The 22,431-nt window shown below is 35.4% G+C and overlaps 1 protein-coding gene across 1 annotated transcript in view; it reads right to left on the bottom strand.

Moving 5' to 3' along the window:
* Window positions 1–22,431, bottom strand: part of Dpp10 (dipeptidyl peptidase like 10) — a 742,401-nt gene that overhangs the window by 38,315 nt on the left and 681,655 nt on the right. The window contains exons 14-17 of the mRNA XM_057769460.1: window positions 11,559–11,650; window positions 10,812–10,859; window positions 6,231–6,352; window positions 4,850–4,897 (exon numbers count right to left, since the gene is read on the bottom strand). Coding sequence (XP_057625443.1) covers window positions 4,850–4,897; window positions 6,231–6,352; window positions 10,812–10,859; window positions 11,559–11,650 — 310 coding nt within the window. The remainder of the gene's footprint in view (window positions 1–4,849; window positions 4,898–6,230; window positions 6,353–10,811; window positions 10,860–11,558; window positions 11,651–22,431) is intronic.

Genomic DNA, 22,431 nt, shown 5'->3' with positions numbered 1-22,431 from the left:
CATTTTTATTTAGATATTTAGTAGCCCATGTGTGTAGCCATGTGCATACCAAGGCCTACACATGGACAACTTTTGGGAGTCCTTTCCTTCCACCTTGTATGCCTGGGTATAAAACTATGAGCTTGGCATTTTCAACAGTTTCACTGGACCTAAAAATTTAAATTCTTATCATCTATAGTCCATTAACATTAACTATTTGTACTTTAAGCACTAATATAAAAGCACAATAAATATATAAAAACAGATAATTTTTGCATGTACAAGGTTCTAATGTCACTTGCTAATGTTAGTACAAATGACATGACATTAAAGTTTGTTAAATTTTTGTCTTTATAACTCTAAATATGTATCATATTTAATAGTAGTTTTATAAAGGTGCACTAATTTATTGTACTTCAATTAATAATTGAGTGAATGAATAAGAACATCTAGAGGGACCAATGTGGGAATATTATAGTAGTAATTTCATATAGCTTATTATAAATTACCAGTGGGGAAAAACATAATTACAAGTAAACTAATTATATCAATATAATAACAGTTGGAATTTTTCTATTAAATTAAATTGAATTAATTTACTCATGAAATAAATGAGCAAAGAGAACTAAATTGTAGTTAAAAAACAAATTTAAGAAAGTTTTAAAACATTTCAAAATAATATCAAAGCACCATAAATTACAATAAATTTAGAAAATAGGTTTAGCAAAAATGACTTGTTTTTGACAAATGATTTAAAGATGGGGTAATACTAAGACATCCAATTAAGTGTGGAGATAAGGAAGCAAAGAGAAAATATTAAGAACAGAAAGTTTTGAAGGAAATGAAAAGGGGGATAAGAATTGAGAAAAGAATAAAAAGGAAGCAATGGAAAGAGATGCAAAGCACACAAAAGGCAAAGGGGAGGCTGGAAAGAACAAGACAAGTAAAAGAAACAGACATACCTAAAAGCAGGGAAGAAACAGGTGGTGAGGGCTGAGGAAGTGACAGGAAACCCAGCCTCATCATTTATCTACCAAAATTATGGTGAGCTGAGCCACCCCAAATCACACATTAATGGTATTCAGAAGACAGAAAATGGTATTAAAGAGGGAAGCCTCAATAGCAGAATGTTATTGGCAGTGTAAGCAGAGGAAATACACAGACAGACAGCTGCCCTTTTCCCTGGCCCTTCTATGGGATGCACTGCTTGTCCAAGTAATTGAAAACAAAAACTGTACACCCCAAGGCTGAGCTATCGGGTGTACCTGTCCTTGTACCACAAACCTTTCAAACGGTAATCCTCTGCACACGTTTTTCACTGTGATACATCTGGATAAATATGGGAGTCAATGGAAGAAAAGGTGTTTCAGACATTAACCATGTAGAAATGTGGTATTTATGCCACATCTGAAGTCCATAGATGAAGGGTTTCCTTGCTTTTATACATGGAATGTGTGTCCAGTATAGAGCATTTGGAAAATATTAAAACAGAAACAACAACAACAACAACAACAAAAACAGAAACCACAAAATTACCTCAAAGTTTCCCATAGAAATGTAAGATAAATGCAAATTGTCTGAATATCTGAATTCAGACAATATCCAAAATACCTTGTGTTTTATTTTTGTTTTGTTTTTGGAATAGAATCTCACCATCCCAGGTTAACCTCGAACCCATTATGTAACTAAGGATGACTTGAACTTCTGATCGTCTTGCCTATACTTCTGGAGGGCTGGGATCAGAGGAATGAACCGTTACATCCATGTTATGGGGTGCCAGTGATTGTACTTGGGACTTTGTGTATGCTAGTAAGGTTTTCTAAAACTTTAGTTCCATCTTCTCAAAATTTTATGCAATTTAAGATCAGCTATATATTTGTTTTACAAATTTATATTCAGATTTCTTATTTAGCTTTAATTAACAAAAGAAAATATAAAAGTTTGGAGGCTACTGATATTGTTATGTTTCTAAATGTTCATTGCTCTTTATATTCCTAGTGGAAAACTATGAGAGCCTCTTCCTGTAGTCATTTAAAAAGAAGGTTTTGTGTTGTTAATTTGTTAGGAAAGATATTAAATGATATTTTATTTACTCTGTTTTCTATTGCTTTCCATGTTGGTTAAATAGTCTTATTTTTCTTTTCCCAATTTTTTTCTCATGCCATATTTTACTACATGTGGTCCAGAGAACAGTTGAGACTATCTCATATATGCTTTTATTTTTTCAACCCCCAGTCTCACTTGTCATTAAATACAAACTTCGTGTTCCTAATAATTGTCTGTTAAAAGAAAAGCAAGCATATGACCTCTGTCCACTCAGCCAACTAAATCAAAGTTGACTTTTTGGTGCAATACTAACAATATTTAGTAACTTTTCAGAAGAAATATTCTGTAATTGTCAATAATGTTATAAAACATAGCTTTGTAACAGTGATATAAAATTAAATCCACATCTCATCAAGAATGTTCTTTGATTCACTTTTTGACAGAGGTCAGATATGCAATGTGACCCCAATGTCAACTATCAGATGTCACAGGTCATATCTATCTCCTGGTGTGTTTTTGTCCTTTTGCTCCAAGGAAAGTGACCCTCACTGTTGACTCTTAACTTCCGTGTTTCTGCTCTCGGAATGTGATGATGGAGTCATTTTATACAATGATTTTGTATCTGCAAAATTAAAGCTTCTTGCTGTTTTGTTAACTCTCCTGAAGTTGTTATAACTATCTCTGCTTGGATGCTGCATTTTTAAGTAGGTTCTCCAAAACTGATGATCTGATTACTGAAATGTTTAACATTAAGTGTAGGCATGGGCTGCTTTTAGATATTTGCTATTTCTATGAATTATGCATATTATAGAATTTAATCAAAGCAGTAAGATGATTTCAATTTAATTCAGTAATACCTTCACTCTTACACACATTGCAAATGACCCTATGTTTGTGCAGAAGAAAAAAGATTCTCACTGTCAAAAAATAATTATCTTTGCTATGAGTAGTGAGCAGACCCAATTATTTATCACATCTCCTTTAAGATATATTTTGAAGATGAGGAAAAAGGGGCAAAGAAAAATTGAAAAAAAATACTGAATTATCTTTCAACCATAGAAGAAAACAACAAAATCAGGATCTATGTTTGTGGGAAGAGGTGATAAATCTCTATATGGTACAACTTGATGAGCATGGGCTGCCTTTCTTTTCTTGGAATGGCACATGTCACATTTACACATTTACATCTGCAGCCCCATCTAATGACGATTGCTATGTCAGTAAATGTGACTCAGGATAAAAAGCATGACAGAAAAATATCCTAAGCTCAGAATGCTTCATTTGATTTCTGGTTTTATTAAGTATTAACATAGCTCTATCCAAGTACTTTTAATCACTCTTTGACTCAGTTTCTTTATATGTAAAGGAAAATAATAAAACATTATCTCACGGATGCTCTCCGACTTGACTATGTCAACCAGTAAACATTTACTGTTAAGATAATATTGCTTATGGTGCAGAAGAGATGCACAGCGATCAAGAATGAGCACTGTTTATGAAGAAAACCTGAGTTCAGTTCCCAATACCAACATCATGTAGTTTATGACCTCCCCACCCCCGTAATTCCACTTCGAGAGGATCTGGCACCCTCTTCTGGCCTCCACTGGCACTCGAACACACCTGGCGTACATTCACATCCACATAAATAAAATTAGACTATACAGAATATGATAAATCATTAGAGCATAAGAATTCTGACTTTGTAAATTTAGAAAGCAAAAGAAGAAAATGAAGATGGGAGACAGGGATGAAAAGGAATATAATATAGGAATTCATTCTACGATCAGCTCAACATGGAAAGATGATTCATCAGTTAAGAGTACATACTAATCTTTCAGAGGATCTGCATTTTCTTCCTAATACTCACACTGGACAGCTCACAACTGACTGTAAACCCTGTTCTAGGAGATCTAATGCCTTCTCTTAGCCTTCATGGGTACTTACGAACTCATATGCTGTAAGTTCCCACACTAGGTGTACAAAACATATACATACACATAAAATAAAAATGAATCAATAAATTTGTAAAACAGATTGACTTAATCATATAACTTATTCACTCTATTTAAAGTTTTTTAACATACAACCATCTTATTAGTGAAACCCTAGCCTCCCCTGCATGATTTTATAACATGGGTGGACAATAAAAAATAAAGTTGGGTGGATATATAAATGACTAACCAAGAATATTCACATATAAATATAAATGTGTATATATATATAATGATATCTGCATATTTTATACAAATAAGGTAAATAAACCACATAAAATATTTTATAATCTTCCAAATATTTTATGACTATCTCTGTGCTTCATATTACATTAAGCAAAGGATTAAACATGTTTTTTTTCTTCCCAGAAAAGAGGGAAACTCATGCACCCTACCGACAAGACAAATAAGCAAATAATGTTTTCAATATAAAAAGATATGTTTATGACCTTTGAAGTGTGATAATCTCTATAAAAGGTATGGGATGGGACATAACCTACAAGGGGCTCAAAAATGATCCAGAAACTCAGAGGCAAGAGGGTGGGAATGCACGTAACTGTCAATCTTTCTTTATTGGGTAAAGAAGGTGTCAAGATCTAACATAAGCAGTAACATGATCAAATCAAACCACTACTTTTACCTATTTTTACTGTTTTATTAATATAAATAAAATCAACTTGAAGGCCTCAAAAGCATTATTTATGCTAAGGATCCTGTTGAAGAGTGTCCTAGAGTGCATGACACCCAGAATTAAAACAAACAAACAAAAACAAAACTTTGCCTATGATTGAGGCCAAGCTTAATTTTCCTAGCTGTCTCTTTTTGGTACTCACTTGATGGGTTGTCCGTACTGTGGAGACTGACCACTGGGACCCTTGGACCTGGAATTTAAAAACATACATATATAGGTTTTTAAAGACATGTAAGGTGACTGGAAAGATGGCCAAATGGGCAAAGGTTCTTGCTGTCAAGACAATGGTGGAAGGAGAGAACTGACTCCCATAAGCTTTCCTCTGACCTCCACATATGTCTCACAGTATGTACACATACATGATACACACATACACAAGCAATTAAGTAAATACAATAAGACACCTAACTAACTCATGCTATCATGAAGACTACGTGGCAGAGTTCCTTTTTCCACATGGAAATATTTTACATCTAAAATACAATAAAAACAGAAACAAAATAAATAATTTATGTTATTAATTGCATTTCAAGGGGATGCATGAATTTCATTTCATATCTGAGAAATACAGTATCACAATAAAGAAAAAAAGAGTCTTTTTAATGCTTCCTTGAAAGATTTCCCTAAACATATCCATGTAAGGCCACGGCATGATAACATAAAATGAAAGAAGGAAAACAGTGTGGAAAACGCTGCTCGGCACCAAATGAGAAAGAGCAGAGGAGGTGAGTTCCTATCAATTCCCAAATCCTTGTATGCACTGTGTGAGCAGATCCATAAACGTGTGCTCAGGGAAAGATCAAAGGACAACCTTGAGCATACTTCTTTAGTTGCCATTCACTTTTTATTTTATTGAGAGAGTGTTTTTCACCACCATGGAATTTGTCAAGGAGGCGAGGCTGAATACCAGCCAGCTCCAGGTATCCCTTGCCTCTTTCCTAGCAATGGAATTGCAAGTGCATGGCATCATACTCAACATGATTTTTTACGTGACTTCTGGGAACCAAATTCAGGTTCTTGTTCTCAAAAGGAAAGCATTTTAGCCATGGAGTTGGCTCCTTTGTCCACATTTATCCTAAGTCTCTTAACCTTAAAATTGCTTATTAGGAGGAAAGCAGTTGCTATTTTTCTTTAAAGACAGATTATTATTGCACGGTGATTTTGTCAAAATAATTGTCTATCTCTTTAGATTCCCCAAGTTCAGATGTCCCTATAGACTGTACATCCACTATAATTCCAAAGGATTTCTATTTGAGGGGATTGGAGAGATGACTCAGTAGTTAAGGGCATATATTGTCCTTGAAAAGAACCGAGATTCAGTTTCCAGTTCTCAACTTTAGTAACTCACAACCACTGACTCCAGCTCCATGAAATCTGTAGCCCTCTTCTGGCCTTCTCTAAGTGAAACAGTGGAATAAGCATGGAATCTCAGCAATTATCAAATTTATAAATACCTACTAACAATGAAACTTGTCAAACCAAGTAGATGGAAGGGATCCTACGAAAAGCATATGCTATCTAACCTTCACAGAATAACAAGAAATGTTGGTTCATGGGACTGAAGCTGGCATCAAAATATGTACAATCATCTTTCATAAAGTTGCATGAGATGCAATCACGATTCAACGGTCCCTCGGTAGAAGCACTGAAAAAATAAAACAAAAATGAGAAAATTGTTAATATAGCCACTTGAACTTCATGGCATCAACATTAAAATATATTCAAACAGAAAATTTGCTTTACTTCTTCTATGGAAATACCTTCTAACTTGTGAATCATCCAAAACATAGAAAATCAATTTCCATGTTTAAAGTTATGACGTATATATTTTTCTTCTGGGGATAACATTAAAATTGTGATATGTACATATAAGTTGTAGGTGTATATAATTATTAATAAATTCACTGATTTACATAGTATTCACTATAATTTATTGTTAATTCCATTTCCCTGTTAATATTTATTTCATTTTCACTTACATGTGTATTCATGTATGTATGTGCATGTATATGTGAATACCTGAGGAGGACAGAAGAGGGTGTCTGGACCCTGGGAACAGAACTGTGGTCCTCTGTAAGTGCATTACAGACTTTTAACTACTAAGCTATCTCCAGCCCCTAAGATTTCTTCATAGATATTTCTATGTACAGAATAAAAGACAGAACTTCCTCATAGAAGCACAGATAAAGCAATCTTCAATAAATAGCAGCCAAAAGATGAATAAATATTTCTACAATTTTCCCAAATGAAGCCCATAAGTTTGTAACCTCAAAACTCTAAACATTATAATACAGGATCTTAAATTTTAAGCCCTGGAATCTTAACTAAAGAAGCTACAATTGTGTTTGATAATACATGAAACATTACTGACATATGAGATCAATGGGGAACTTTTTGTCTTATTTTATGATAATGTTGCTTTAGGTCAGAAAGTTATGACCAGTTTATTTAAGATTAAACCACATATCAATACTTTTTATTTTATAAATAGTTCCAAGTGCAATATTAGCCTAATCAGCAGATGAAAACATACGCTTTCTCCACTCCCCCCACCTGCCAAAGAGAAGAGAACTCATGATAGATGTCTTTAGGAAGTCTGGGCAGCTAATGGCTCCTGAGGGAAGGAGAGACATTTTCTTGTGTGGTTTAGCCACTGACCAGGTGTCCATGTTCCTATAAATAAACTTAAGAAATATCTCTCTCTCTCTCTCTCTCTCTCTCTCTCTCTCTCTCTCTCTCTCTCACACACACACACACACACACACATACACACAGCAGAAGGGAGACTTGAGAAGAGGAATAAGACCCTACGTGAATATGATCAAAATGCATGCATGTATGATAATGTCATACTGTCAGAAGGACAGTATTAGTATTGTACATAATTAATATACAGTAAGCAAAAACTTCAAAAAGTTTATTTGACCAAAGTGTTCTCAACCACATTTTAGAATGGTTCACAATTTCAGACACACACATGCATGTATGAATAAGCATGTTAACGTTGATGTGTACTGTATGACAACGCTGGGAAAAAGAGAAGAGGTGTTAGAATGGATGCAAGGGTGGGAGAAAGGAACCAGGCTTAGTGTTATTTCCTGCCCTCAGAGCTACAACTTTATACTTGAAATGTTGTGAGATCATCACAATCCACAGACATATTAGGCACTTAAAAATTCACCCTTCAATGACTTGTGAGATAATCATATAAATGTATTTGAACTACGGTCATGAATTTTTCCATTTAAACAATTTTTAGAGATAAATTCAGTTATGCTAAATACATCTACAATGATGTTCAACTATTATTCCAAAGAATCTGAGTTGCATATACCTTATCAGTGGTAACACTAAGATTTGAAGCCTTTCTCTGTCCTCTTCCATAAAGCTGTTTTCACGTCTATGCTCTCTAGAGATTACCCTTTGTATTTAGGACTTATCTATTTAGTGTGTATATATGTGTGATATGCATTTGTGCTCAGGAACACTCTCCTGTGTGCTATGTGCAGGGCCCAAATGCTGATGTTTGGTGTCACCCGTTATTTCTCCACACTTTAGTTTTTTGGGACAGAGTTTTTCAAAGAACCCAAAGCTGGCCATGTCAGCTCTACTGGCTGACTCACAGTTCCAGGTATCCTCCTGTGTCTCCATTTATCCATCACTGTGATTACAAACATGCACCACTTTTTACATAAGGGTTGGGGATCAGAACTCAGATCCTCATGCTTGTACAGCAAGCTCTTTATCAGTTATCTCCCCAGCCACCCTTTACTCTACTCAGTTTATGACATTCCTGAAACAAAAAAAATACAGTGCTTTTAGACAAAAATATAAACACTGGGTTTGGTAACTGTTCTGACTCTTCCACACATTAAATCAAGCATGGGGCATTTTTACAGCTCAAGCAAGATGATGATTGAGTTTTCTGGGTCAAACTACATCTTTCTGTCAAGTCAACTGGCACTTAATGAGTCATGTAAGAGGACACATATTAGCACAATATTCTCTTTATAGGACAGTCCACTACACTAGTCAGGTCACGAACCATTGACTGCATAGACCCAGTCATGATGCAAGTAACCACTCAGATCTAAGCAGTTGATATGCTTCAAGTCACATTTAGACTAATCAGAGCAAATAGCCTCAAGTATGTTCAGCCAATGACCTTGACCAAGGTTTGTCTCCAACAGACATTTCTTTGTGTGTGTTTTTTTTAATGAAAAGAATAAAATATGATCAAATATTTCTACATCTCTAAAACATTGTTCATAGTTGTGAGGGTTAGTTTTTACTGCCAAATTCACATTCTAGAATCATAATGATGAATTATCTGGATTTGATTGTTCTATGAACATGTCTTTGTGAGATTTCCTTAGTTGTGTAAATTTATATGAAAAGACTCACGTTGAATGCGAGGGGTACCATTCTCCAGAATGTGTGTTCCTGTGCATATCCGTTTTTGTGGGCCAAAGGTTAATGTGAATTACTCCCGCAAGTGTTCCTCCACTCTATTTAACTGGACACAGCCTCTCTCTGATCTAAGAGTTTGTCTGTTCTGGCTAGTCTAACAAGCTGGCTTGCTCTGCGGGCCCAATGTCTTCTCCTCTCAAACGCTGGATTTTCCTCTAACCAGGTTTTGCATAGTTGGAAATCCAAACTCCAATTACCCTGCTTTCAGTCAGCACTCTATCCCCTGTACTTCATATACATTTTTACCCTTAAAAGAAAGCTATGTGACTTGGTAAGAAGGAGAGGTGAAACTTCTTCAAACAGGGTGAATTTCCACTGAGAATAACCATGCAGCCTTGACGTGTTTAAAATAGGTGTGTGAAATGGAAATGAGAAAGTGCATGTAGAATCTGAAAATAATAGACCCTTTGCCTGCCCCAAATAAAAAGTCCTTCTTGTAGGTCCTGCTGAGAGCTGGTAGAATGAGGAGATGTTTTAATGCTGACTGGATGAGCTAACTCTTAAGACCTTGATGGATTTAGTTTCACATTTGGGAATGCTGGGCAGATGTAAATATTCACATATGTATTGCTTCATTTTGTTTAAGTAAAGAATATTCTAGACTCAGATAAGGCTACCTTCTCCAGCAATCTTATTTAATTTTATGACCCTCAACACAGGAGCAAACACAAAATAATAAGAAAAAGATACAGAAAGAAGTTATTGCTTGCTTGAATTTGTATTAAAAGTCCCTTCCATCATGCTATTATGTTATACAGGAATAAATTATATTAATGTCACATTGATTGATTACAGAAAACTCAACATGAGATGGAGCAGAAGGAAAGATTGCTAGAAAAATATGTAAATGTCTGTAATGTAGGGAGGTAAGAAAAGACACACACACACATGCACAAAGAGTAGCGTGAAACTATAAACATGAAAAAATAAAATGAAGAAGTGACATAGAAATCTCTAGTCTGGGCATAATCTTCCAGGCTTCCAGACGGTCACAGCCAAAGGACCAGAGTAAAATTGTAAGGTTCTTTCTTGCAGAGATTGGCCATATTAAAAATTAACACAGGTTTTTAATGTCTTCCTTGCTGTGTTTTAGTATGAACTAAATTTATAAGAAAGAACCTGAGTTCAAAATATAATACAGATTTGGAAGACTTACTGTAAGTTATCTACTGAAGTGCTCAACAATATACTTGAAAAGTATCTTAATTCATGACTTCTATGCCATATTACTATAAAAGTTCTGTGACACTGGTACCCAATTGGAAAAAAGTATTTGAGGTGACCTGAATCTATGTTCCCTTGTCATGGTCATTTACTCTGTTTCTGGAATATACTGTTTTTTATTCTCTCTGAAGTGAGAGCTTTGTCTTTTTTTTTGTCATCAGCAAAACAAAACAAAACAAAAACCCACATATGTAAACAGCAAGACAAAAAATCCTAATCCATCTGGAGCTCCCTATACCTGCTAAGGTCTAAGCCCAAGATACATGACCAAGAGTGTAGGGATGTCATATAGGAGGCTGGTTGTTCCCTTGCCATATTGAAAATGAGCTGAGCTTTTCCCACACCTCCGTTGTCTTATGTTCATGGCCTCTGAAAAGTCAACCTAGGGTAAAAGAGTTCACACCACCTACCTGTACAGCTGCCTCCCTCGGGGAGAAAACTCTGTGCTCAGAAAGTAACTGTTGGGGGAAAAATAGCAAGAACATTAGAGGTATGTTTATTTTTGTCAACCTTAGTTTTTCACTTGAATTTTCTAACCCGTCAAAAAGACAGGCAAGAGCTGTTTTGTTATTCAGTCACAGGAATTTGTTCCAACTGGGAAATGTATGTGTCTTGTTTTGTAAAATAATCACTCTACTTCATAATCTTTCCCGAAGCCTGAAGAGTATGTGATAGGACTGGGTCTGTGTGCAGTGTCTATGAATGAAGCAAAGATAATAGTTTTAAGATTTATTTGTATTTACGTGTATCTGTTCATATGTGTATTTCTATTCGTATGTGTATATCTGTTCATATGTGTATATCTGTTCATATGTGCATTTCTATTCATATGTGTATATCTGTTCATATCTGTATTCTATTCATATGTGCATTCAAGTAGAGGAGGCAGAGGCAGCAGAGGGTGGCAGGTTCCCCTGGAGCAGGAATTATGAGCAGTTGCAAGTCTCTCAATATGGGTGCTGGGAACTGAACCTGGGTCCCCTGCAAGAACAGTCTGCTGTCCTGCTCCAAAAAAATGCTTTCAAAGAGAGGGTCGCTATTACATGAGTAGCTTATTTGAACAAGAGCTTTGATAAAAAAAAATTATTCTCTTATAATAGAAAAGATTACACTTGACAATGCTGATGGCAGCCATGTAGAGAAGCAAAAACAATCACATTTTTTGAGTTGTTTCATCATAGGCCAAGATCCGTATCACTTCCCAGTTTCCTGATGTCAGATGCCGCACTGTAATTTGCTCATTTTTGCTCTGCAAAAAATAAAATTGAAAATATTGATTTCTCATTTTTACTTAAACAGTGTCTCTGTGGTAAACAAAAAACAATACTGGCAGCCTTTGCTTCATCTAATTCTTTCTCAACTAAGATTCAGTTCCCTACATTAAAATCAAAGACTCACACATGTTCTAATAAAAAGACCATGGTGAGACAGTGCCTTACTCCCTGAGCTATAGGGAAACAATCAGAGAGTGCCAGGTAGCTATACAACTGAGAGTTATCATGAGGAAAGCACTTGGCTCCACTGTGACTTCTACACACAGAGGGGGCAGCTGGGCAGTTGTGGAGCAGCATCGTCGCAAACACTTCAGAAGAAACCTTGCTGCAACCCAGCATTGCCATTTATTCTTGCCCTTCCATATGAGCGCACTACCATAACATTTGGTAAGTTATATAAATACTCAAACCGGGACAAGGCTGTATGCTTCCGCAAACATTTTTCTCTTCTTTTCTGTGTGAGTAATTGCACATGCTCACATGACATCTCAGTCCAGCACACATTGATCTGATCAGGCTAATGGCCTGTCCTTCACTACAGACAAATAAGATTTCTTTGCAAAGGCTTCTTAGCTTTGAAGCAGCCAAATTTTAGTCAGCCACAGTCATCTCGCTGTGTGACAAAATGCCAGAAGCTGTTCATCCACAGACTTTACTTGTGGTTCCCACATTTTGATTCTTAAAATCAAACTTCCTTATGTTTCCAGGCATGTGGCGAGGAATCACCTGGGGCTGGGACTCTTAGTCATAGGACACACATATACTCTTCACCTGTGTTGGCTTTCTTGCTGTGTTTGCTTTTGAGACTGGAGATCACTTTGCCCTTTGCCACAGACTCCTGATTGCTGGATATCAGGCATGTGGTACCACATGTGACTCTGGAGTCTGGAGCGCTGGATTGCATGAATGTGTCAACATGCATGACTGGTGTTGCTTTTCTAGCATCTATTATAATTTAGAGTCCACTAGCAACATGAGCTTCCCTGGCACCTCATTTTCATGTTTTCTCCTTGACACTAATTTTTTCTTATTCTTTGTTTTTTTGTCAAATGGTACCATACTTTCTATTTATTGAAAAAATATACAAAGGTTGAGAAAGTTAAATAAAAAGTTAATTCACCAAGTGACAATGTTTAAATACATTTGTTATTTTTCCTTTGACTTGATGAATCATCTGAAAGCAAGATGAACACAGGAGGGTATGTGTACTCTAAGTGTACTACTGGCATGCATCTTTCTGGGAGGGTGTTCTGATATTATCAAATCACAATAATAAAAATTACATTAACAGTTTTGAGAATTTTATACATGAATACTACATTTACATTAATTCTACCCATTTTTCTCACCTTCATCTCCGATGTGCCCCCAATGACCTTTCAAATTACTGACTTTTGTTTAATTATTGTTTTCTGTCTCACACACATATATGCAGATATATTTATGCATATTTATTGGTAAAGGCATGTATGTATGCATTAATGTATTCCACTGAGTTGACTTAGTACAGTTCATTTGCACATGTGTTTAATATTGACCACTTGAGATGGGATAACCTAGCAGAGGGTCATCTCTGGAAAAGGTGGAGTCACGCTCTCAGCAATAATTAGCTGACCATAGCTTTTCAGCTAGGGTTGTGGTTTCAACCATCCTTTGTGGGAGACTTGTCTGTATTCTGTCAATCATGCTTTAAATAAACGCTGATTGACCAAGCAGGAAATATAGGCGGGAAAACCAGACAGGAAATAGAAATGATGTAATGAGAACAGGAAAATTCTGGAAAGGAGGAAGTTGATTCCTTCCACTCCTGCCCAGATCACCGAACCAGCAGGATGTGATCTGCTCCATTGAAAAAAGGTACTGAGCCACATGGCTAACATAGATCAGAAAAAATGGGTTAATTAAGATGTGAGAGTTAGCCAGTGAGAAGATAGAGCTAATAGGCCAATAAGCTTATAATTTATGGAGACCTATGTGTGATTTACTTTGGGGCTAAACAGTTGTGGGGTACTAGGTAGGACAGAAACCCAAACAAGCAGGGCTGGTCCTTCATGTTACAGAATGGCGCCCACATAGATAACTGTGATCTTTTAATACAGTTCTTCATGCTGTGGTGATCCCAATTATAAGTATCTCATTGCTACTACATAGCTACAATTTTGCTACTGTTTTGAATAGTCATGTAAATATCTGATACATGATCCCTAAAGGGGTTGTATATAGACACAAACAAACACAGTGAAAAATTAAAGTCAAGGTTGGAAATAAAATACATCTATGTTGTTCATATATCAAAGAGTTTACAAACAAATAAAGTAGACCTAGATATGTGGAATACAAATAAATGATACAATTAAAATTTGCAGTGTTTTATTATATGTCTAGGACAAGAAATTATAAGAAATTTGGTTTTTGAAAGTTGTAATTGCTGTTATTAACTCCCAGATCTATAGCATTGCCCTGAAAGAATGTTACTATCTGAGGAATATTCTTCTGAAGACATCTTTGAAGTAACTATGTTCAGAATATAGGTGTATCATTAGGAAAATTTTCTTATCACATATTACTGCCAATTCTATTTGAAGCAGAAAGTAAGCACATAGTCTCGATGTTACTCTGTTGTCATAGCAACAAATCCTTCTTCAAAACAGTCTTAGTCTTCTTCATTTACATCTTCCTAAATGCCCTATTGCTGCCCACTATGTAGGTTCATGCCTACAATCTCTCAGCTCAGAAGACTGGGGAAGGAGGATTGAGCACTCTCTGATAGCCTGACCAGAGTAAGTCTGGGTCACATAACCAGAACGTTCCTCAGTGAAAGAAAGAAAACAAATGGATGAATGGAATCTTGTTCTTACAAATTCTCTGCCCTTCTGGCTATCACTATCAACATTATATATATATATTTCTTTATGCACTATCTGAGGTAATACTATGATTTAAGTCTTTGTAGATCAAACGTACAAATGTAAGGACAATGGAAAAACTGAGATTTTAGCCAGGTAGCCTCCAAAGACCAGCTTGGAATCCTAAACAACCATGTAGCTATCCTTATCTGCTTTTAGGATCTGCTTTGATTGTTACAAGAACAGACTTCTATTGCATCAATATTTTAGTTTATCTATAATGTCAATTTTAAAACACCATGCTACACTTGTGACTATTTTCAAAGACCTTTAATTCACAGAACTCTGAGTTGATTGTTTTGTTCGTTTCCCAGGAAATTTTGGTGTATTCGTGGATTGTTTCAGTTTGGCTATGAATAAAACTCAAAACCTTTCAGAAAGCCTTGGACACAGTGTGCAAAAGAATATAGTTATGCAGCATTCACTTCACAGATGTATTTGGTCCCAGATATTACACATTTAAAGCCAGCTATGGTGGTACACACCTATAGACCCAGATTTAGGGGCTGAACAGGGAGATGAGGAGCTCAATCCAGGCTGTGCTATGTAAGTACAAAGTCAGACTGAGCTAAATATGAGACAGTGTCTCAGAGACCTAAAATACTACTGCAACAAAGATACACTAATAAAACTTTTAAAAAAATCTATTGTTGGACACATTATTGGAGGTTCATGACTTTCTAATTTTATTTTGAATATCTATCACTTCCAGTTATATATTTCTAACATGATAAATAACCTCTAGGAAAAACATGATCCATATTTTCTACTAAGGGCCTCACTAATTTTTCTATGACTTACATTAAACCCTATATTACATAACAGTAAAAACATTAACTTTTGTATGGTGTCCAAGTAACTCATTCCAAACCATTCAGAATGTATTAGATTATTATCAAGCATATAAACTTAAATGTGTAAACGATTAATTTACACAAGGGGGTGTCTGAACTTAGAGTAGTTTTGCAAACACTTTAAGGAAACATCAAGTCAAAGAAAGTAAATTTACATTTTTAACACTGATGATTGATTAATGTGTTTGTGTGTGTGTGTACACCATGGCGTATATGTATGTGATGGTTAGAGGACAATCTGTGTGAGTCATGTGTCTCTTCCACCATGTGAGCCCCCATAATTAAATTCATGATATTAGGCTTGGTTACAAGCAGCTTTTCCAGTTGAACCTTCTCTCAGGTGAAGAAATGGAAAATTAACAATGTAGCAAAGAATACAAATTTTTATTACACAGAAATAATAGCTTCTGGTGAATCCATCATCTTTTCTATATAAACTTGGCAGACTAGAAACGCAAAGTGTAGATTTAAATCTCGGTGTAGTTCTGAAAGAGGTTACAGCAGAGCAATGTACTTTGGGTTCAACTCTTCAACTCTAAACTCAGAATACAACAACAAACAATCATATGACTTCATCATTCTACAAAGAGGGCTGGAAATCCAAAATAGAGTGGCTGTATTGGAGACTAGACATCAGACACACACACATGCTGAATTGGTGATGATTTTATCTCATGCAAAAAAGTGAAATATGAATCACGCAATTCTATTCAAAAACTGGAGGCATGTTGGCATATTTAGCAGTGCCTGTATTTGTCACCCAATAACTCGCTGTTTATTCAAATATCTGATATTAAATTCTGCCTAAATTCTATGGTCTCTAAATAAGGGAAATACTGTACTGCTTAAAAATAGCATGCTTTAATTTACTGTCTATTCATCACAGAAAATGAACCCATTGTTTTCAGACAATGTCCTAATCAGATAGAGTGGTGAAATTTAATGAAAAACTTTTATTAGGTTGATTAGGTGATAGGATTGTTTTGTGAGCGGGCTATTCTCTACACTACTTAAAATGACTAAGGTAACTTAAATGGTTCTGAGTGGAATCATCAACTCTAATATGTGAAACTTCTTGTTGTTGTATAGACAAAGTGGGCAGATACAACATTGAACAATTATTTTACTTAACACAGTTTGGGAAAATGACAGTCTTGAAACATTGTTCACCCTTCTCCGAGTGGGAAGGGTATGGTGAGATTTAATCTTGACTCTCAACATAACATGACTTGAAATAACCTAGGAGACACTCTGCTGGGCATGCCCATGAGGGAGTCTCTAGGTTAGGTTAACTTAGTAATGAACAAGTGCCCTAAATGTTGGCAGCTCCATTCCATGATCCGGAGTCCTGTAAGTGAGCTGAAACCAGCCCTCATCTCTCTCTACTTCCTGACTATGGATTCTATGCGACTAGCCATGTCAAATTCCTGCCACCCTTCCTTTTCATCATCATGGACAGTAATTTTAAACTGTGAGCAAAGTAAATGTTACTTTTGTGGGGCATTTTGTCACAGCAATGAGAAGAATGACTAATAGATGGGTCATGTGCCAATAACTGCTCAGAAGAACGCGTTCACGTTTGACAACAGATAGATACTCTTTGTTCATAAGATCAAACATTTATGTTCCTGTGTCTGTGTTGGTGTATGTGTAAATGTGTGTGAAGGTTCACCTGCCTATGCCCATGGGTGGAGGCCACAAGAGGGCACTGGGTGTCCTCTTACAGTCTTCATCTCCAAGTCCATGGAGACAGAGTCTCTTGCTGAACCTGCAGCATTTATTATGGCTGGGCTGGAAACCGCAAAGTCCACCACTACTCTCCCCGCTACTCTATGAACTAGATGGATAAAAATATCTGGGTGCTGGGTCCCAACTCAGGTAATTGTGGAGTATGTGTTCTTAAGCCTGTGTTGTCTCTCTAACACTCCAAATAGTGTTTTCAAGTATTGTTTTAAGTGATTATATGAAACACAAGGCAATGTTCACTATTCTGCTTTCACACATTCCTAATGAAAGCAATTTCGAAACATGTATATAAGAATATACAAGTATTTTACTTTGGGCACAAAAATTGCGATTTAAACATATTAAATAATAGTCCAAAATACAAATGAATATGCACTATGCATATGGTCTCACTGAAATGTTGAACAAATAGTTGGTAATATAAACATACTTCGCGTCAACTAAATGCTAATAACAAAGAATTAGGTTAGTAATTATTTGGAATTATGAAAAAACACATATTTCAAATACAAATTTTAAATATGATAAAGACAAGGAAAAACATTCTGCAAAATGAATGCTGTGAAAACATGAAGACCCGAGTTTGATTCTCCATGGGAGAGACTAGGAAAAATCAACAGTAACTGGCCATTGGGGTATGTACGTTGTCAAGCAGATCCCTGGGGCTCATGGTCCAAACAAGCGTAGTCTCTTTGGTGAATTGTGAGATATTGTTTTCTTTTTTATTTTATTGATCTTTATTGAGCTCTCCATTTTTCAAATATTGAGGTAGATAGTACTTGAGGAATGACACTCAAGGTTGACACCTGGCTTCCACACATGTACTTGTGCTTAGACACACAGCAAAGGGGAAAGAGGTAAAAAGAGAGAGAATATCATAATGTAATGGTGGTTTTTTTTTTACAGAAAATTATTATCATATTTAATAAGAGACTAAGAAAAATATAAGAATTATTTCTCCTTATTGAATTACCTTGACTAGGGATAAATGTAAAAAAAAAATACAACAAAGCTCACGACCATGTTGCCAGTGCTCATCATGACCAGGGTTCTGTACAAGCAGTGAATTGCTGTCCAATGGAAGGCCAGGAAGACGATGCAAGGCAACAATGCCTGGTGAGAGGGCATTAATGCAATGCCCACTTCTTTTTTGGTTATAAATGATGCTGTTTGTTTTGAAGAGCCACGTGTCATTATATAGGAAACCAAAACAAACACATTACATATGCCTGTGATTTACTTGGTGAAATGGGAGGGGGTGTATACAATTTGGGTTGTCAACATTATTGGATCTGGAATTGACAAGAAGGCAATAATTTGATTATTCCTGTGACAGATATTTTGATCAGATTATTGTAAGTGGAAATATCCACCCTAAATATGGGCAGCACTTCACTGTGGTGATCCAAAGGAAAGGCCACGAAAGAAGGGATGTTTTGCTTTCATCACTTGCAGCTAAGTTCATCTAGCCTCTTGTTATTGCCTCTGTTTGCAGATATTAGAATCATCATTTTAGGCATTAAATGTATAGTGAAGGTGACTCTCCAGGAATTTCTCAGGTTTTCAGGGGACAAACTCATACTACTGAGACATCCATTCATATGGACTGAGAAACTGCTGGACTATACCTGTCCAGTGTGAGACAGATACTGTTGGCCTTCCCCCACTGTATCGTTTAAGACATTCTTATAATTCCTCTTTTCATATGTACTTATTTCATCAATTCTGTAGAGAACACTGACTAATACCCTTATGGATCTTTGAACATTTAGAAATAAATTCTTTGGGGGCAATTGAAAATAGAATTGTTTGTGAATAGGGCTTCTTGTCTGAAAATCTACCAACAAAGAGTAGAATAATGTTAATGGTGAAAATGGGTCATTTAAAGAAAGTATAAAAAGTCTGTTTGAGTGAATGCTACAGTTCTATTAAAATAACATTTCAGAATATGATAAATGCAAAATATTAAAAATCCCATTAGAGGATATCAGAAAAACCATGTATCACTCTTTAAATGTTCCAAACCTAAAGTACATTAATTGAAATCTTTAAGGAAAAGGTTCTTATTTTTATGTAAAAAGGAACTGGAAATAAATGCACAAATTGATGAATAAATAATAGGAATGGCAGAACTGCAACACATTTATTTTTTCTCTCATTAATTTAATCAGGTGTTATTTTTTGAAAATGTTGTGCTGACTATACATGTACAGTTTAATAGCTGTTAGTAATTAAAATAAGAAGTTTCAAGCTATGTCCCTTAATTTCGTATATATGTGTGCATGTGTGTGTGAAGCTGTGCCTGTGTGTGTTTATATGTGTGTGTGAATACTGGACATTTTGATAAAGTATAAAATGTTTTTTCCTAAACACCAAGCACCTAAAAAATGTTAATTTGGGTCAACTCACAGAAATTTTACAGACAATATACAGTTTTGTTCTTTTCTCAGAGATGAAATTATAAACGCCCTTAATGGCTCCCAGAATAGAGGAAAGTTTGCTACTTCAATGACAACTTTCACACTCTGTATGGAAGATAAGCAAAGTCAACACAGCTGCTCCAGGAAGTTGCTCTGGACATTGCAGCAATAATGAATGAGATTGCACACCAGGCTGCTTCAGGGAGAAGATGAAATTCTTTTCAAGACTTCAAGAGAAACTCTTGGTCCGTTCCTTATTAAGGTGCTCCTGGCAGCAGATGGCTGCTGGAGGAGAATCATTGTTTTATTGAGAATGTGGCCACTGGTATGTTTCCCATGCTCCATCAGTTGCCCTTCCTAGGTATATATGTGCAGCACTAATTAGAATTAGTGGTTATAATACAACAACAACAAAATATAAAGTTGGAAAGGGATGTATTAAAGAGGTCATGGAGAGAATGAGGGAATGTAGGAATCATAATCATATTCTAATGTATAAAGAGATGAAAATCACAAGAATAAAGAAAACTTTCAAAAATAAAGAGAAACTCTTAACTAAATGTGAAAGTCCTGTTTTTGGAACACACCATCTGCCCAGCACAGTACTAGATACTGTCTTATTCTAAATCAGTTAAGTAAACTGATTTCATTTGGAACTGTGAATATTATCTTATATTGTATGTATTTTTCTAGTCTTCATTCTCCAATTCATTTGTAAAGATTTTCTTTGGTGACGGTATACATGTACACGCATATATTTGTCTGTCTCTGGGTGTAGGCCAGAGAATGACATTGATATCTCCCACAATTTAGCTCTTTCTTGTCTTTTGAGACAAGATTTCTCCCTGAACACAGTGCTCCTGAGCTGGCTAGACTGAGTGGCCAGTAAATTATGGTGGTCCAAATATTTTCATTCCCCAAGCATGACAGATGTCTCTGACCATGCTTTTAGGTACCATGAATCCAAAGTTAGGTCCTCTTGCCTGCATATCGGTTGCTTTACCAATGGGACCATCTTGAATGTTAAAATGTTAACTAAATTTAAGAGTATGTGGTTTTAACAATTCAAAAAAGACTAAAGAAGTATCTCAGTTGTTAAGAAGACATGCTACTCTTCCAGAGAGCCTCAGTTTGAATTCCAACACCCATGTCAGGTGGCTCAAAATCAGCTTACTTCCATAATTCTAGCTCTAGAGGATCTGACATTCTCACAGGCTTCTAAGGGCATAAACAGACACACACACACACACACACACACACAAAATAGATACACACACAGACAAACTCATACACATAAATAATAAGATGACTCTTAATAATGAAGATTCACTAAAATTTCCTGATTATGTATAATATTTATGAAGTGCAACTTGTTGGACAAAATATTTCCCTAATAATATCTAATGATCATTAGATATACTTAGAAAAAGATAAATAAATCTATTTTCTAACGTTCCATTTTTTATATAGAAACTGAAAATATTACCTTAAAATCTTACCTGCCTGTTCTAATAATGATCCAATAGTTTGACACAGAAAACCTTGGAAATTTATTCATATACAAATACATGTATTTATTGAGAACTAAATGCAATTGCATTACTCACAAGCGTATAATTAACTCGTCCACTTTTCTACCTTAATAGCATACTAAGAAAATCAGTCTTCCTCTTCGCTGTAGAAATTACACGTCCTAATTTTTTTATTTCAACCTTGATTAAAATTAAAGTTATATTTGTGGAGATTGATTAATAATGCAAACCCTAGGTAACACTGTTGTTCTGACACCAAATTTTGTGATTCCAAAGTAAAAATTTCTAGATACAAATATGTACATAGATAATCGCAACTTTCCCATGTTTTTGTTGGTATATGCTAATGATACATCACGGGTTTCATTGTGACATTTTCAGACACATACATCACATATTTGGTCCCATTCACTCCCACCTTACTCTCTTGCCCCCTTCCTCTCCTTCTGACCCATGTCTTTTCCCAGACAGGCCCCCTTCGATGTCTTTGGATGCTCCAGTGAGCTTTACTAAGGTTGCAGCAGCTTCAGGATAGAACAAGAAATGAATAATCTGAGAACTTAAATAAACCAAGTTTGTGAGGGATTTTATGCCACATTTATATTTAAATTTCATAAAAATAAGATACTTTTGGCTACATGCTTGAGAAGTTCTCATAATATTTCAATTTACTCACAATTATTTGTCATTATAAAGCTCTCTCTGTGTGAGTGGGATGTTTATTTTACTTCCAAGGATGCTTGTTTCCTCCTGAATGTTCATTACAGAAAATTATATTTAAATTGGCTTATTAATCTTGACATATTTAAATCAACTATTAATAAACTTTCTGATTTTTAAAATAATTTAAACTTTTAAAATTCTTTTGAGATTTTGAAGGAATAACTTTTCTTTCTTCTTGGCCTCTGCATCATTGAGAACACATTAAAACATATTATTTTGTATTTTAAAATCTGTGTTGATTTTCTAGTATAGATGCATGTTCAATTTATTGCACTATTTGATTTTGTTGGGGATCTCCTTGGCTTTGAATATTCAAATTTAATAATATTCATTTATTTATTACTGATTGTACACTAAATACATGTGTGGCTGCACATTCTGTATCATGCATATGCAAGTCAGATGACACATTGTGGAGTCTGTTTTTTTTTTTTTTAATGGATTTTATAGATGAAACATGGGTTATCAGCTTCACAAAGAAAGTCTCTTTACTTACTGAGCAATATTGTCAGTCCAAACATTTAAAACCTATGTAATGTTTGGAGAGTGTTACTTGTAAAAGAAATAGGAAATGT

Source organism: Chionomys nivalis, chromosome 5 (genome assembly GCF_950005125.1).
Source record: "Chionomys nivalis chromosome 5, mChiNiv1.1, whole genome shotgun sequence".
Lineage (NCBI taxonomy): Eukaryota > Metazoa > Chordata > Mammalia > Rodentia > Cricetidae > Chionomys > Chionomys nivalis.
Note: the sequence above shows the minus strand (reverse complement) of the source record. Positions and strands in the feature narration are given on the sequence as shown.